This window comes from Cyclopterus lumpus, chromosome 17, assembly GCF_009769545.1.
Source record: "Cyclopterus lumpus isolate fCycLum1 chromosome 17, fCycLum1.pri, whole genome shotgun sequence".
Classification (NCBI taxonomy): Eukaryota; Metazoa; Chordata; class Actinopteri; order Perciformes; family Cyclopteridae; genus Cyclopterus; species Cyclopterus lumpus.
In genome coordinates, this window is record NC_046982.1 from 6156841 (window position 1) to 6173205 (window position 16365).

Below are 16365 nucleotides of genomic sequence, written 5' to 3' on the forward strand. Positions count from 1 at the left end.
TTTACATGCCGTCTCCTCTCTCCTCTCCTCCATCGAGGTCTGAAGACCATCGTCGGCGCTTTGATCCAGTCTGTGAGGAAGCTGGCAGACGTGATGATCCTGACCGTCTTCTGCCTCAGCGTGTTCGCCCTCATCGGCCTGCAGCTCTTCATGGGCCTGCTGCGGCAAAAGTGCATCCGCAGCTTCGCGCACTGCGTCAACTCCTCCTTCAGCCCCAACGCATCTTTCATCTGCAACAACAGAACTTGGAGCTCCAGGGCGGACTTCCTCACCAGCGAAGGTCAGTGCAAAAAAAAAAAAAAAAAAGAGACACATATGTACGTGAAGTGAATACTGTCCCTTGTCATCAGCATTCAGTGGAGTTAGACAAAATAAATTCTTCAACTTCTTTTTCCACTTTTCTTAGATAATTTTTACAAAGTGGAAGGAGCAAAGGATGCCTTAATATGTGGATATGGAAGTGATGCAGGGTAAGTGAGTGTTTGTCCTGCTTACTGCTTGTTAATCATCTGAAGGCTATTACATAATATCAGAATATTTAGCGTCTAATGGCTTTTGATCCCATGCATGTCATGTGTGTAATTGGATCCAGTAGCTTGAGCATCAAACTTGGTGCAAATAGTTTTTGCAGAACTGCAAAAGACAGAGATGGCTGACGTGCTTCAAGCCTCACGTTTCAACCTGTGACCTATGGGTATAATGTATGGAGCAATTACCCCATCAGAGGGAGGGGTGTAGCGTGAGAGGCTGTACACAAGACGGCATGTGGTGAATAATCACCTCGGCTCCACTGGAACCCTTTACAGAGAAACATGGAGTTGCCAGCTGGATAGAGAGGGTGGGGCGGGGATCTTTGGAGATGTCATCATGTCAAAAGCTCTATGACATAATTAGGTCAACCGGAGCGGGCCTGATCACTTCGGATTGATATGTTGTTTTTGTTTAGGAGGAGACACTGGTCCAAAGACGTTTTTGTGCCCTTGTGATGGAGCGGAGACATTTTCCATTCAGTTTCTAACGTCAGAGTGAATGTCAACGTGCATATACTACATTTTATCTGTGGATGTTGTTCCCAATCAAAGGCACAGTGTGAAACCTTCCAAATATTGCTACTCAGCCTACGCACCGAATAATCCTATAAATCCAAATGCTTTTGAAACAAGCACAACAGGATAACTCTGATTTTGCCCATGCCAGGCCCAGTTCAAGGGTTATAGTGAACTAAATACCCATCTGTGTGAATCTGAAATCCTGCAGCTTCAACAAATGTGTACAGGCACCAAATCTTTTTTCTCTCCATTTGCGCAAATAACAATAACGGCTCCATTTGCTTGACAAGAAGAAATGTCCGGAAACCCAATCATGGTCAACACACAGATATTTAAACATGCTTAGCGTTTTCGTTGAAGTATTTATTGTTGTCTATTGTTAAGTACTTTTTCAGGGTAATACAGTTTATATTACAGTATATGGATTCATGCATTTATCTTGGATAGATATTTATTATTGGCATCAGAGTCCCTCTAGCTTTAATCTCACTCTGTAACCTCTCCTCCAAAAACACAGGAGCTTAATCTCCCAAGAAGTAAAATCGGATTCAGTAATTTGTCAGAGCGAAAAGAGGATACTTTTGAGGGCATTCAGAGGGAAATGATGTCACTAAACTCCCATAAATAGTGGTTCAGTAAAATCAGAATCGCTCCAATATGACCTTTCCAGCTGTCCCACAGTTTACCTAAAGATCAGCTCTCACTGTTGATACTCAGTCTCATTCTGTTGTAATCTTTTTTTTTATATGTCTAGTGGGTGTGGTCAATAAGAGAAACGGGGGGATTATTATTTTTGTCTCCCTTTAATATTAACTTGGCTTTGTCATCACCAAGAATATGTTTCCCCCCCCCCATTTTTTTTAAATGTCATTGCGTTGGTTAGTTGGATGTTAAATCAAAGACAGAAAGAAAAAGACCCGTGACACACTTACCAAGTTATAGGTTAGACTAACCATAGAGTATCTCATATGTTTGTCGTAATATAGGACTGCCAGCCTTTTGAATCCTGTGACTTTCTGAGGCTGGCCGTGGAGACGGGCAAGAAATTAAGCAGGTCAGGACGGAGGACGTAAAACATAGAGGATGCTTAATCTTTTGAGTGTATTCCAACAAGTAATCCCTGAGTAGTTTTCCAAATTGAAGCTTTGGATACGTTATGATGACACACACATACACAAGTGAGCATGCACACACACACATACACACACACACACACACACACACGTACACATAGTTAAATTATATTTTCAGCCTTGATGGTTAACAAGTTTGTGATAAATGATTTGCTTCAAAGTTCCAAGCTGTTTCTCATCACGCCTACTGTAGCGTTCAGGCAAACGCTTATCTCCTCACATCTTAAAGCCACTATGCATCACGGATTATGACTTTGGGCAGAAAACCCACCACCTCAGCTCCGCCCACTACAGAGGGAAAACACTTTGCTGCGATGGGCAGATGTTCCTCTGCTGTGCTGTTACACAAAATGCAGGGTATTGATGGTCCACTCTCAAGAGTACTAGTTATGAATACTGTAAACATGGAAGCAGAGAGCTCCCAAAGAGCTCTTACACACCGAGGACTCGGTTGTTTTGGTGAAACGAGACTTTATGAAAGTTTAGAGGGCCGCGCCGTACAATTTTTGCTCTTGAACTAGAAATAATGTAAACTCAAAATTGTATACTGATTATTTCAGAAATGTATGTTGAATCATTATTTTGATGTGTTTTCTCTCGCGTTCCTGGAAGCCATTGATTTCCATCCATTTCTATTCAGTCTGAAATCAAGTAATACTCTTGAAACTTGCCTCAGTTGTGTAATCCAAGTGAACAATGAGTCTGCATTTTCAATGTTACATTGTAGTTATGATGTAATGCGGTCAGAACTTTTTCAATCACTTTGCCCTTTAACTGCATTACAGTGCAAAGACATCAATGTAAAAAAAAGTTTTAAGAGTCAGCTGACGGTCTTTCATATCAAACTAATTTAATTAAAAACAATGATTGCAGGATAAGTGTGAGTAATACACTGACGTCCAGAGTATTACTCATGAGTACAAAGTAATACACTATAGGCTCTACACAGTAAAGGAAGAACAATGGTATGACTGTGTGTGTGGAGGCAGAATTGATTCATGATTGAGTTCATGTGGCACAGCAGCTCTTCTCGAGGAGTGCTAGCTCTGGATAAACCATGCAAGAGGCAGTTACTATGGAAACCTCAGGGAAATCAGCCTGATAGAAGCCTTGTTTACAGCAGTAGCATCTAATTGCAAGAGAAGAACAAATATAACAAATGGAACACTTAATAATTATTCTTTCCTTCACTATTATTTTGACTATTTTCAATCAAATTTGGACTGATTTCATACTTTCCATGCATTACATTAGAGTAAATAGAGTTTCAATGGTTATTTTCATTAACGATTAATCTGTAGATTATTTTCCAGATTGAAAATGTAAAGTGTATGTATAAAATGCTGATAGACAACATTCCATTTCATTGCATTTCCAATTTACAGAAAAGAAAAGAAGCAAACTGTTCGTCCCTTTTGTGTGAAAAATTACTGAAATGAATGATCGTTTATGAAAATAGATGCTCATTAATATTCTTCAATGAATCAACTCATAATATCATCTACGATACAGTGAACATATCAGAAAAAAAGAAAGAAAAAAGAATGAATACAAAAAAAAGGTAGGACATCAACCTAAAAAAAAAAACGGTCACCAGTAACGTAACGTGTGCACAAAACAACAGGATATAGTTAATGTGTTGAAATATGCAAAACCATATTGAGTAAAAGAGGCGAGCAGATTGGTTGGGCAGTGCAGCAGAGGGGAAGGAACGGCCTGACAGGAAGATGTCGCTGGCCTCACGCAGCCTCCTCTGCCCTCCCTGCTGGATATTAGTGAGCATTCGTACTTAGCTGGCTGGTCGGTGAGACCTACAGCTGTTCTCCGAGCAGCGCTCTGCCGCCCAGCTGTTTCCCAGCAATTACGAAATTATTCTGCACTCCAGCTTGTTTTGAGCAGCTGGACTTAAATATTTGCTGTAATGCCACTATGCTGCCCGACAATGAAGATCAGAGATGAATGCATGGAAACATTTTTTTGAACTGCAATTTGATATCCATCTGGCTCAGCGTAATCCCTTTTGCTGCGGCGCATTTTAGTGCTCCTGCCTGGAACGAATTTCAAGTGCCCTCTTCAGTTAAAATAATGGTGTTGATAGCAATGTGTGTACTTACTGAGTCATCCGGTACTCTCCCCTGTGGAGTCAAAGGCCACCGGGCGACATGAACCTAGATACTGGAGATGTTTTTAACTCTGGTACAGCAGCCTGCACGCTACCACAGCTGGGTCCGCCCCCAGCTGCCAGTGGTTTGATTGTGCACAGCCTTTGTTTATTTGTGTTGTCCCATAATCATCAGTCTTTCTGCCTTTCAACTGTACTGTTTGTGCATTGCAGGAAGTGTCCAGATGGATTTGACTGCCTAAAAGTAGGCAGGAACCCAAACTATGGCTACACCAGTTTTGATACCTTCGGCTGGGCTTTCCTTGCCCTCTTCCGACTCATGACACAAGACTACTGGGAAAAACTGTTCCACCAGGTGCCATTTTTTAATCTACCCATATTCTGTGTTGGTTTGCCGTGAATTTTAAATAGGTTTTGATCCACATGTACATGGTAGAATACAATAGTTTTGCTCAATCAAATGTCAAATAATGATGATTAAAAAACACTCTCTGGTTAACACTCTCTATGACGCCCATGTCTATAATGCATTCTTATCATACTGCGTTATAATACACTGTATTGTTATAGATGTGAGTCCTCAAATATCAGCAATGAAATTATTGAGTGAAATGTTGTCCATAAGCAAACAATTACACCAAAACTACGAAAAGACGACTAACCCTAACTAACCCAAGACCAGAATTCTCCTTTCACATGCAAATTTGATACTGACTTCATCTCTGCTCCCTCAGACGCTGCGCTCAGCAGGGAAGACCTACATGGTTTTCTTTGTGCTGGTAATCTTCCTGGGCTCCTTCTACCTGGTCAACCTCATCCTGGCTGTCGTGGCCATGGCCTATGAGGAGCAGAATCAGGCAACCATCGCTGAGGCCTGGCAGAAGGAGAGGGAGTTTCAGCTGGCCATGGAGCACCTTCGCAAAGAGCAAAGAGTAGGTTCAACGCCAACAACCAGCGAGCATGTGCATATTCATAGTCTAAAAAAGTGATCTCCTGTAACATAACTCCTTTCTGTGTGAAGTTGGCAGCAAAAAGACAACAAGCACAGGATACAGACTCAGTGTTGTCCCCAGAGTTGTCTCCATTCTGTCTGAAGACAGGCAGCATACGTCGGAGCAGGAGAAGAAGATCGCATCGGGCGTTGTCAGAGGAAACCGCGGAGGAAGCTGCTGAAGAGAAGTTTGACCCACTGGATGACCCAATGGTACATCATCCAACACCCACACCATCCCAGCCTTTGATGTTCTCCTGAAAAGCCAAAGAAACCAATGTGTCGCCTGTGTTTTTGCAGCCGTCTCTGTCTCCCCTTCCGGTCCACCCTCTGCTGGCCACTCTCTCCGCTCACCCCCTCAGCACGAGGAGAGGAAGCCAGGTCAGCGTCTTCAGTGCTTTCCGGGCGCGCAACAACTCAGAGGCTGACTTCGGGGACGACGAGTACAGCACGCATGGGGACGCCTTCAGGAGTCGCGCCAGTTCAATAGCGACGCCCTGGAAGAAGAGGACGGGCAGTGTGCGGAGCCACTGCTCCCAAATCTTCACCCCCAGCCTCAACATCAATGGCCGGCTCAACATCTCCATTGATCAGAATGGAATCACCACTCTGGGCCTGCACACTCCCACCGCCATGCCTGCTTACAGCATGGAGAGGGTCAGGGAAGACACGGTGAGTGACATAGGCCTCTGTGTAGTTCGAAAATCCTGCAGTGAAAAAAGATCTTAATTAATAGCTGAAATTAGACCAAAGTCTTTATTTTGGGGTGTTTTCTGTCTTTTAGAAGGCCACCAGTGTGGAGGACACAGTCACCAGACTTTTCCAGCAGCCCTCCCCGACAGTGACTGAGCCCCCTCCGGTGCAGAGGAAAAGAGGGCTGAGCTCTGTCAGCTTCTTCAGCGATGCCATGGGGGGTGAGTCCTTTTGAGTCATTTGACATTTTGGGAAAATATGCTTATTTGCCATTCTTGTTGAAAATGAGAAGAGATGGTCAATACTGCTCTATATCTGTACGCTTGAAGCTCTAACTTGCAGCTGGTTAGCTTAGCTTAGCACAAAGACTGGAAACAGCAAGCCTGGCTCTGTCTAAAGGTAACAAAATCCACCTCTAAATCTAATGAATGAATATGTTTATCTAATTGTTTAAAGTGCTGTTATTGCACCGTTTAAGCACGGATTTAACAGATTTACTGTGTTAAGTAGTGAACTTTTGGTTGTAGGTGGATTTTTATTACCTTTGGACAGAGCCACGCTAGCTGTTTGTCTCCAGCTTTTATGCTAAGCTAATCTACTGTTAGCTTTTGTTTTACCTCTTGAATGGGGGGATTTAGGGAAACGCCTGCAGATGAATAGTTTACCTTGATGTCTCTTTGCAGAGCTAGAGGTGTCGAGGCAGAAGTGCCATCCCTGCTGGTACACATTCGCCAAGAAGTACCTGATATGGGACTGTTGCCCCTGGTGGCTGAAGATGAAGGAGTGGGTGAAGTACATGGTGATGGATCCTTTCTTGGATCTGGGTATCACCATATGCATTGTGCTGAACACGCTCTTCATGGCCCTGGAGCACTATCCCATGACTGAGGAGTTCAACACGATGCTTTCAGTGGGCAATCTGGTAAGGGCCTTTTAAAGATAGGGGTGGGCAGGTTGCCAACATGTGAGACACTTTCTCTTAAGTGCTGTCGGGTTGGCTGTGGAGAGGACTGAAAGCTTCCCTGGGAAAAAAGTAAAAAGAAAAGACGACAGCCTCTTTTCAGATAATGTCTTCCTCTATCAGACAGTTGGGTTTTTTATAGCAAGTGCTTTGCTGCACTTGAGGTCAAATACGGTTGTGTTAATCCTTTATCAAGCGTTTTGCTTTAGACTATTTTGCGATTATCCTTGGTAAGAGGGAGTATTTTTAGCAGGGAGTGGGATTGATTCACCATTTTTTTTAATTTGCTATCTCCCCCTACTGGTACATTATATACTCTGCTAGTGTCTTCAAGTTTGAAAACATTCTTAAAAGAAGATAAATGGAAGTAAAACTTTCTTATTTATACTCTTCGCTGCTTAGGTTTTGGTCCTGTTTTTCTTGTCTTTTAGTTAGCGGAATATCTAAAAAGACAATATTTCTGTGAAATTTGCACCGTTGCACAGTATCCATTCTAGTACATTTTTTTTCTTCTTTTTCACTTTGACCTTTTCCTCAGAGCTCTAAACCTCAACTTAAACAAGCTGCGTTTTTAAAATCTTTTTGAGTCACTTCAAAAACGGTAAACACATCATTCACATTTCCCCTTTTGAAGTTGTTACGGGGAACATGTTAGTAAGCAGTAGCCTATTTATACATCCAGCAAAACAGCAACATGAGCATTCATTTGGATGTCCAATATTCACTCTGCTTCTTGCTCTGTTTTGGTCTCCACCAACTCACAAGGGAAACATCTGGCTCTTAATCTAATAAATGCTCCAGTCAGCTCACCAGCTAGTCGATCACATTGTCTGTCTGCTGTTTGATGTTTTTTCCAGTAGTGTACTTTTTTCAGAGCATTCTTTTGCTGAAAACCACTGCTGTTTTTTGTTGTTGCTGAAAACCACTGCCAGCAGCTGGAAATGAGGTTGACGAGAGCAGTAAGACTGAACCAAACATTTCACGTTACTCATAATCCATTTGATCCATTGTTAATATACAAATATGAATTAGTACAGCTTTAAGTAAAGAGCTACTGAAAGTACTATTAACTTGATATTTGTTTGACTTATTATGCCTTTTTACAGTTGTTATGTCCCTGTGTATCTGTTCTAGGTTTTCACAGGAATCTTTACAGCTGAGATGGTGCTGAAGCTGATCGCCATGGACCCCTACTACTACTTCCAACAGGGCTGGAACATCTTTGACGGCGTCATTGTTTGCCTCAGTCTGATGGAGTTGGGTCTTTCGAACGTAGAGGGGTTGTCTGTCCTGCGATCTTTCAGACTGGTAACAGAAATCTCTTACTCATTTTTCAAAAAAAGATCTAGCTCAGTATTTCGCCATTGTTTGCCTTTTTGTTGTTGTATATTTTATAAATGTAAAAAATCAAAAGTGATTGACAAATAATGAAAGTCTTCAATTTAGAGCATCTTATAATTCAACATAAAACTCAAACACACCGTTTCTTGTGAAGATGCAGCATTGTTTGTTTTCTCCATTTTCTTCTCTTCATCAGTTACGAGTCTTCAAACTGGCAAAATCCTGGCCCACTCTCAACACGCTGATCAAGATCATCGGCAACTCGGTGGGCGCCCTGGGAAACCTGACGCTGGTGTTGGCCATCATCGTGTTCATCTTCGCTGTGGTGGGCATGCAACTGTTCGGCAAGAACTACCAGGACTGTGTGTGTAAGATCTCCATCAACTGTCAGCTGCCCCGCTGGCACATGAAGGACTTCTTCCACTCCTTCCTGATCGTGTTCCGGGTGCTGTGCGGCGAATGGATAGAGACCATGTGGGATTGTATGGAAGTGGCCGGGCAGCCCCTCTGCATCCTGGTGTTCATGTTGGTCATGGTTATTGGGAACTTGGTGGTGAGTATTTCATTTTTATTTTATTAAAAGTCTTTTTTTGCCCAATGACCAAAACCAACATTGAATTGTGAAGATTTACTATTATTATATACATTCTCTCAATAATCCCAGATAAGGGAATCTACAAAATAAATCTTCACAAAAGTAAATCTTATTTTACTCTAACAAGTATTGACTACAGTCCTCCATTGTTACAATTACATTAAATCAGTGAGCTACTCTGTTGCACTGGACGATGTGTTCATGGTCATTGTTGAGTCATTCAAAGCACATATACTTTAACAGTCTACTGAGAGAAAAAATGTAATTGCGTGTGAATACAACCAACTGTTAACCAAGTGATGATGTCATGAGTAATCAGGGATTGCGTTGTTGCACCAATGAGGGTTGGCGATTCCATAATATGGGGATGGGACATCCTCAAACAGTTGTTGGTGCCTCGTCGCTATATATTTTGCCAACTCAGACATCTGTGTCGCCACAACGGTTTGGACGCGAGGAGCGGCTTTACTGCAGCCTCATGTCCAACGGGGCTGAATGTTTTATCCACCGCTAATGAACTAAGCCGTATGAGAGAAACTGTGACCTAAGTACTGTACAAAGGATTAGCCGAGGCCACAGAGTGTTCTCGCTGTGCTTCCAGCCTTTGCAGCAGGTACTGAGGTTCACACAGCATGCAGCAAGGCGTGCACTTCATAGCATGTGGCTGTTTCTGTAAAACGTAGTTAATCGGTACGACAGCTCTGTTTGTACACAACTGCTATCCATTCTGCTGTTACTCTGTGCCATAGCAAGGATATGTATATATGTGTTGGTCTACCCATATGGTGATTTTTGTTGCCCAGCTGTGTACTAAGCTTACGTTAATGAGAACAGAAAAATCCCAGAAGCGCGGGCGGCCAGCAGATGCAGCGTTTATTTCTTGGACAGGGTAGTTTTACTTCGAATGTGTCATTTTAGTGCGAAAAAGAGAGAAATGTGCTACCAGCTAAACACAAATTAGAAAAGTACACTGCAATATGAGCTTCATCTGCACTACAATCAGCTCAGTTCTGTCAGGCTTTTTAAAAAATGGAACAAGCTTTGAGTGTGGCGGACCTGTTGGACATGGTTCAAACACCTGTTCCCAGCATGCCCTCTGGTCCCTCTGCCATTAAATGCTAGCGTGTTCCACATTTAATCCTACGCTCTGAAATGTATCAGTCTGTCAGAAATGTTTTAAAAGAAATTTTGGTTAACTCCTTGCAGATCTTTAGATGTTGCTATTTAATCTAAAATATACATGGATGTGCAATACACAGTTGTGTATTTCCTGACAATATATAGTATATATACATATACATAGAATAATGTTTGGGGACACATAGTTGTATCATGACATATTTGTTCTACACATTTTTCTTTTCACCTTTCACCTTTCCATAACCAAAGACACATTAGTCTCCCGTCTATCGAGCGGGTCAGAAAGAACGAAGAACTTCTTTATTACATTTTTGTGGCTCCACACCGTGAGTGAAGTTTGGCACAAATGTCCACCAGGACTCAAGAATGAACTGGTTAGAATTTGGTGGCCAGTGGCTACTGTGGTGATGACATCAGACATGGATGTAACTGCAACTTGACTGGTCAGCGGAGTTATATAACCAGAAAGCGGTAATTCTCGTCATATTCTATACTATAATACTGTGACTCACTAGCTCTACCCTGCAATGCCTTTACAATAGTGCTCATTCATTCCCACGTCTTCTGCATGGATCATCAGCTTGTGGGGATCCTGACATGTAGCTTTAGCCTCAATCTTTAAGCCCAATATTAGTTATGTAGCCATCGTGTCCACATTTAAGACGATTGACAGGACTTTTGTTGCGAAACAAAGAAAGCGTTACAAAATGGTTACCGGATAGAAAGGAAGAGCCTGTTTTTAATTAATTTTATTGTAAAAGCATGTTTAAAAAATAACGAAGAATTTTGAGTGCTAAAGCTGCCTTGGTTATTTCTGTAAACTGCCTTTTTGTGCAGTGCCAGAATGCAAAGCTTGACAGGAGTAGCGTAGCAACAGTAACTAAGGCGGCTGGGGGCTTAGCGAACGTCCGATTGCAAAATGACATGTCTTCTCTACCTCCAGCACCGTTTATCATCTTTAAACTCTTTAAATACTCAACTTAGCTTCAAATACAGTTTCTTCCCTTTCAGAAGCTGTAAGATGAGTGGTGAAAGGACTTCAAGAGCACACAGCAGTTTATCTTGCTGGATACAGACACCCTCCGTGACCCTGTTGTCTGGTCATTGCTTCTTATTGAGTTTAATGGACAGGAACCTCCATTGCACATGAATCGTGGGAAAGCTGTTGATCCAAAGGGATTATCCAGGATGCTTAGGGGCGAGAAGGCCGGAGGGCATTCATCACTAATCATCTGCTCATGCTCCCCATCTCTGACTGGCTCAGTGGCTAAAGATGATCCTTACCAACTGTGCACATCACACATGAACACACACACACACACACACACACACACACACACACATGCTACTGTGCATGGATGTGCTTGATGCTGCTGCTCTCTAAGCTAGCAGACAGATTACTTGGGAGTTGGATGCTTGGAAACTTGAGTTCAGTGTGGCTGAAAGCAGCCATATGTGCTTGAGACTATCTGTGTAGAACATCCTCCCGAATTTACAATGCAGGATTTGCCAGTGTTGACAAAATATCTAGGAGGTCATGTCATGCACGAGGTACACTTATCCTTAAGCTTACAGGCTAAACTATGCTCTGATTTGTAAAGAAAGATACATGTGGCTACAAGCACAATGTAAATACAGCATCTTCTGCCACATTCAGGCTAAATGGCTGTGAGATTATAAAATCGTTGCGATATTTCTACCAAACCTAAATGTAATGTGACACAACATCTATCCGTCAACAGGTGTTGAATCTTTTTCTAGCCCTGCTGCTCAGCTCCTTCAGCTCTGACAACCTCTCTGCTCCGGAAGAGGACGGCGATTTGAACAACATCCAGATCGCCATCGCCCGCATCCATTCCGGTGTGTCCTGGCTCACCGCGTGCATCATCGACCTCTTCAACCGCGGCTTGAAGCGTCCGAAGCAGAAGGCCAATCAGGCCACTAAGCTGGTTGGGAATCACGTGGAAAGCAACGGTGGGATTTTTGGACGCTACGGCGAAAAGTACATCATACCAGAGGGGGACAGCTACATGACGAATCCGAACTTGACGGTCATTGTTCCCATCGCACCCGGAGAGTCGGATGTGGAGTTTCTGGAGGAGGAGGAGGATTCTGAGTCGTCAGAGGATGAAGACAACAAGCCGGTGGGTTTTTCCCTTCCTGTGTTTACGCCAGACCTGAACCCTCTTGGTCTGTTGCTGCAGTGGTCTTTGGGTGGTATTATCTACCAAAACTGTTTTTTGTGTTAAAATGATCAGCGATACTGATCAGCTGCTCCTGCTGTTACATCACTGTTTTGGGTGAAGCCGGAAGCAAAATTCAATAATTTTCTAAAAGTAAGACGAATCCAAGTGAACCCCACTTCTCGTTGTATATTCTCTTTGTGTTTGACCTGGACTTCTGTAGAATTGAGACTAAATGAATCACAGCTATGGTGGTTTTAATTTAAAATCATTTTAGCTAATTTTAGCAAATGAAAATGTATCGAGTAGGCTTTTCTCATTTTGGACATACGATACTAGCACTATGGCTAACTCCTTATTTATTGGACTGTAATTTCCTAATAATTTACCAGGACGTTTCCTGAAAATATTTATGGACAATGATTTGATATTAATTGTAGGGCGAGTAAATATTTGTTCATTAATCATTATTATTGTGAAGTTTGCTCTCATATACTGAATTGAATGCTGGCGTGTACAGCTGCCTTTATGAAGACTGCCTTGCTCGGTTTAAAAAAAAAAAAAGTTTAAAAGGTTTAAAATTCTTGTTTGAGGGGAGTTTCTACAACCACACTCTAAGTATATTTTGAAGCTTTATTTGTATACAAATACAGTGCCTCTGTTTTTGTTTTTAAGGCTTCATTTACATTGTTGTCATACTATCTACAGTGTAAGATGACAAATGTCAAAAAGAAAGGTAGTTCATAGAACCGGCAGGACATGATTTTAGTGGCAGGTTGGTCACATGGCTCTGTACCCAACACTTTTTTCAAAGGATTCATCTTTCAGTTTTTAACATCCACCAAGTAGCACAATCCAAACGGTTTCCAATCCTCCAATTCTGATTTGTCGAGCAGACCAGGTAAACTCTGATGAGTTAATAAGCGTGAATGTAACATCATGCCGGGTTGTGTCCTGGCTTCATGCTGATAAAAGGTTTTTAGCCACAATAAGGAGCCGTGAACTCCGATCTCGATCAGATTGTAAGACGAGCATGGGGAGGTTTTCCAGTTTGCACTTCACAGGAGACATTTTGACATGTGACAGGAGGAAAATGTACAGGTGTGAATAAATAATGAAATGAATAACGAATGAAAAAAAAAAACAATGGTTGAATTCCATTTGGCTGCTCCGGTTTCAGGGTCCTGGTGCTGTGAAGGCCGACTCACAACGTCATGGCTGACTGCAGCACTGGTTCTTGACATGAGTCATCGTTAGTGTTATGAGTAACACCTGTGGTTGTCCTACTATGACAAGTCAAACATGTCTGCTGTGGGAAAGGCCCATAATCGTAGGGATGTAGCAATATTAAAAGGCTCTTCACACCTGCACCGGTGTTTGCACTTCTTCTGGTTGATTAGGCCTGTTCTCGGATTGAAGGTGAGCAAAGCAATGATCAAATCCATATGCCAATTAATAGGCTTGATGTGTAATTCATCTCGACCTAAGAAGAGCAAGAAGGCTAACAGAAGAGTGTTTGGGGACCACTATGCCAAGAATAGGCTACTGAGCATCTCAAGTCTGACTGAGGTAGCTATGCTCGCACTATTACTATATAATATATAGCATTATTTATATTACGATAAGCTATCAGACAAGTGTTCCCTGAGCAAACTATAATCAAAGATATACTTCAACATTTTGGGGAAATATGGTTATTTGCTTTCTTGCCAAAAGTAAAGATCTGTACTATTTCTGTACTCATGTCTCTACGCTGAACGTCAAGTTAGCTTAGCTTAGCACAAAGACTGCAAACAGCGAGCCTGACTGACAGGAAACACAATCCGCCGACCAGCACCTCGGAAGCTCACCAATCAACACGTACAATCTTGTTTCTTTAGTCAAACGGAACAGTAAAAACAACACATGGTGTCATGCGCCAGACTAGGTCTTGTGTAGTAAGTCTTTCCATAGTTTGATATAGTTTGGACGACAGTTGATTTACTGATTCTGAAAGAAGACTATGTATAACAAATCGTCTTTTAATTGTTAGTGGCTTAACTTGGGCTGATGGGGTGAAAACACCATGGAGATATAAAGAAATATTCATAGGCTACTTGAGTAAATTTACAATAAATAATTTGCAGTATGCATTACTTATTATCAATAAAATATTATTGTTGCTAACATTCATGTGTATTAGTTGAGCACATCTCTCTCTCAGCCTCTTATTATCAAGCTCCCTGTGTTTTCCTCTTGCCTCATTCGCCCCTCATGTTTATCTGCATTCCCCTGTCTCTCGGTGTCCTGTGGGCCGGGGTGTTTGTTGAAGGTGGAGAGTGTGTCGCTCCAGTCTTGTCCTCTCTGGCAGGCAGACAGCAGCTGGCCAGATGTGGAGCCAGGCCCTGCAGAGCAGATTAAAGTGACACAGCTGAGCAGAGCCAGGCCGGGCCGGGCGCAGCTGAGCGGGCTGCAGTCTGGCGCTCTCTCTTCTTATTTCCCTGCCCTGCTCCGCTCCGCACCACACCAGAATTAGGCATCAGGGAAAATGGAAATGAAAAAAAAATAGCCTTCCATCAGCTTAACTGGGCATCAGCAGCTGCTCAGCGGTAGGGAAGGATACATTTCATATGTGTAGAGCTCTGAATACTGACCAAAAAAAGGCAAGATTGTGCTTATTAAGAAGTTATGAATAAAATGTTACTTCACACATTTTTAAGTAGATCGCTTTGAAGAACAAAGAGCAATCAGCCTGTGTGCGCATGCAACAGTTTGTAGCGCATGTGTCACTAATTATCTTAAAATGCCATCAGGGCACATTCTCTGCTCCGTCTTCGAGCGGATGCTCTTTAATGCTGGATTAGACTTTGTACCAGTTTATAGGATTGACGCTGCACCTCTATCCTATAAATCGTGTTAAATATGTTGCTGTTACAACACACGGAAATCTCATCAAAACTGAATTAAGGCTCAGAGGAGATTAAAAAGGCAAGGCGGTAGATCTAGGTGAGCTAGCTGTGATGGCATGAATCCACGCTGAACACGGGGCAGAGAAATGCTGCCGCGCTGCTCTGTTTGGTTAGAAACTTATAAGCATATTGCACACGTGGCCACACCCCCCAAACAGTGATGTCACAGCAGGTGTTCAGCCTTCGACGGCTGATGGAAAACTCACCGCAATTTCCATCCGCCTGTATCCTGTGCTATACGTGTGTATGACAACTCAGTAATGGTTCACACACTGTTTGTGTCTATACGAGAGGAATCGGTTGGTAACAGTGAGACTTCTCACCGCTCAGGAGATGGTCAGCCTATCAGAGGGCAGCACGGTGGATCTGAGGAAGCCTGGAGAAGAGATGGACAACTTATCAGAGCTGGCTGAAGAGAGCATGGAGCCGGAGGAATGCTTCCCAGAATGTGAGAATTGAGAATTTAGTGTTGTAACCATGTAAAACGACGAGTCAAAAGGTTCACAGCAATCATTTCATACGTTATAAGTTCTTTGTACAACATAATTCCTTCATGTCTGCACTGGTTTGTTTTTTGCCTTCCCGCTCAGTGTGCATGAGGCACTGTCATTGCTGTGAAATCGATACGAGCCGTGGTCTGGGCCAGGCCTGGTGGAGGCTGAGGAAGACCTGCTACCAGATTGTGGAACACAGCTGGTTTGAGACTTTCATCATCTTCATGATCCTGCTCAGCAGTGGGGCTCTGGTACGGCTAATTTATTTACTATAACACTTCTTTTTTTCTTAATAAATTCAAAGCATTAAAAAGTTTGTTTGGTTTGTTTGTTGGCATGGGATCGGATTTCATGACGCACACAGCACGAGACCTCAGTTGTCTTAAATGCTTTTATTGTGAAGGAGCAGCAGGAAAATGTCGGGTTTACATTAGTAGTGTCTCAACACAGCTCTGATACAACTGCAGGAGAGTGATGCTATGCTATGCATACATGTATGAATAGCATACCTGCAAAAGATTCTCAGTGTGAATGGCAGACTCCGACACTAACAAAGTGAAAACTAAATTCAAAATAATATGCTGCATGTAATAGAAAGCTCTTCGATGTTTGAGTGTGAATTCTGTAATACCCCCCCCCCCCCCAATGGTACTGAAGTTTAACTGAAACCCAATTGTTCTGTATGTCAAACCGACTAGTGGCGCAATGCGATGTT

The 16365-nt window shown here is 42.5% G+C and overlaps 1 protein-coding gene across 1 annotated transcript in view; it reads left to right on the forward strand.

Moving 5' to 3' along the window:
- LOC117746557 (sodium channel protein type 4 subunit alpha B-like) overlaps positions 1–16365 on the forward strand; it is a 29604-nt gene that overhangs the window by 5221 nt on the left and 8018 nt on the right. Inside the window, exons 6-18 of the mRNA XM_034555776.1 lie at positions 38–280; positions 407–470; positions 4518–4659; positions 5039–5240; positions 5333–5508; positions 5596–5967; positions 6080–6209; positions 6672–6910; positions 8084–8257; positions 8487–8843; positions 11768–12169; positions 15487–15604; positions 15747–15901. Coding sequence (XP_034411667.1) covers positions 38–280; positions 407–470; positions 4518–4659; positions 5039–5240; positions 5333–5508; positions 5596–5967; positions 6080–6209; positions 6672–6910; positions 8084–8257; positions 8487–8843; positions 11768–12169; positions 15487–15604; positions 15747–15901 — 2774 coding nt within the window. The remainder of the gene's footprint in view (positions 1–37; positions 281–406; positions 471–4517; positions 4660–5038; positions 5241–5332; positions 5509–5595; positions 5968–6079; positions 6210–6671; positions 6911–8083; positions 8258–8486; positions 8844–11767; positions 12170–15486; positions 15605–15746; positions 15902–16365) is intronic.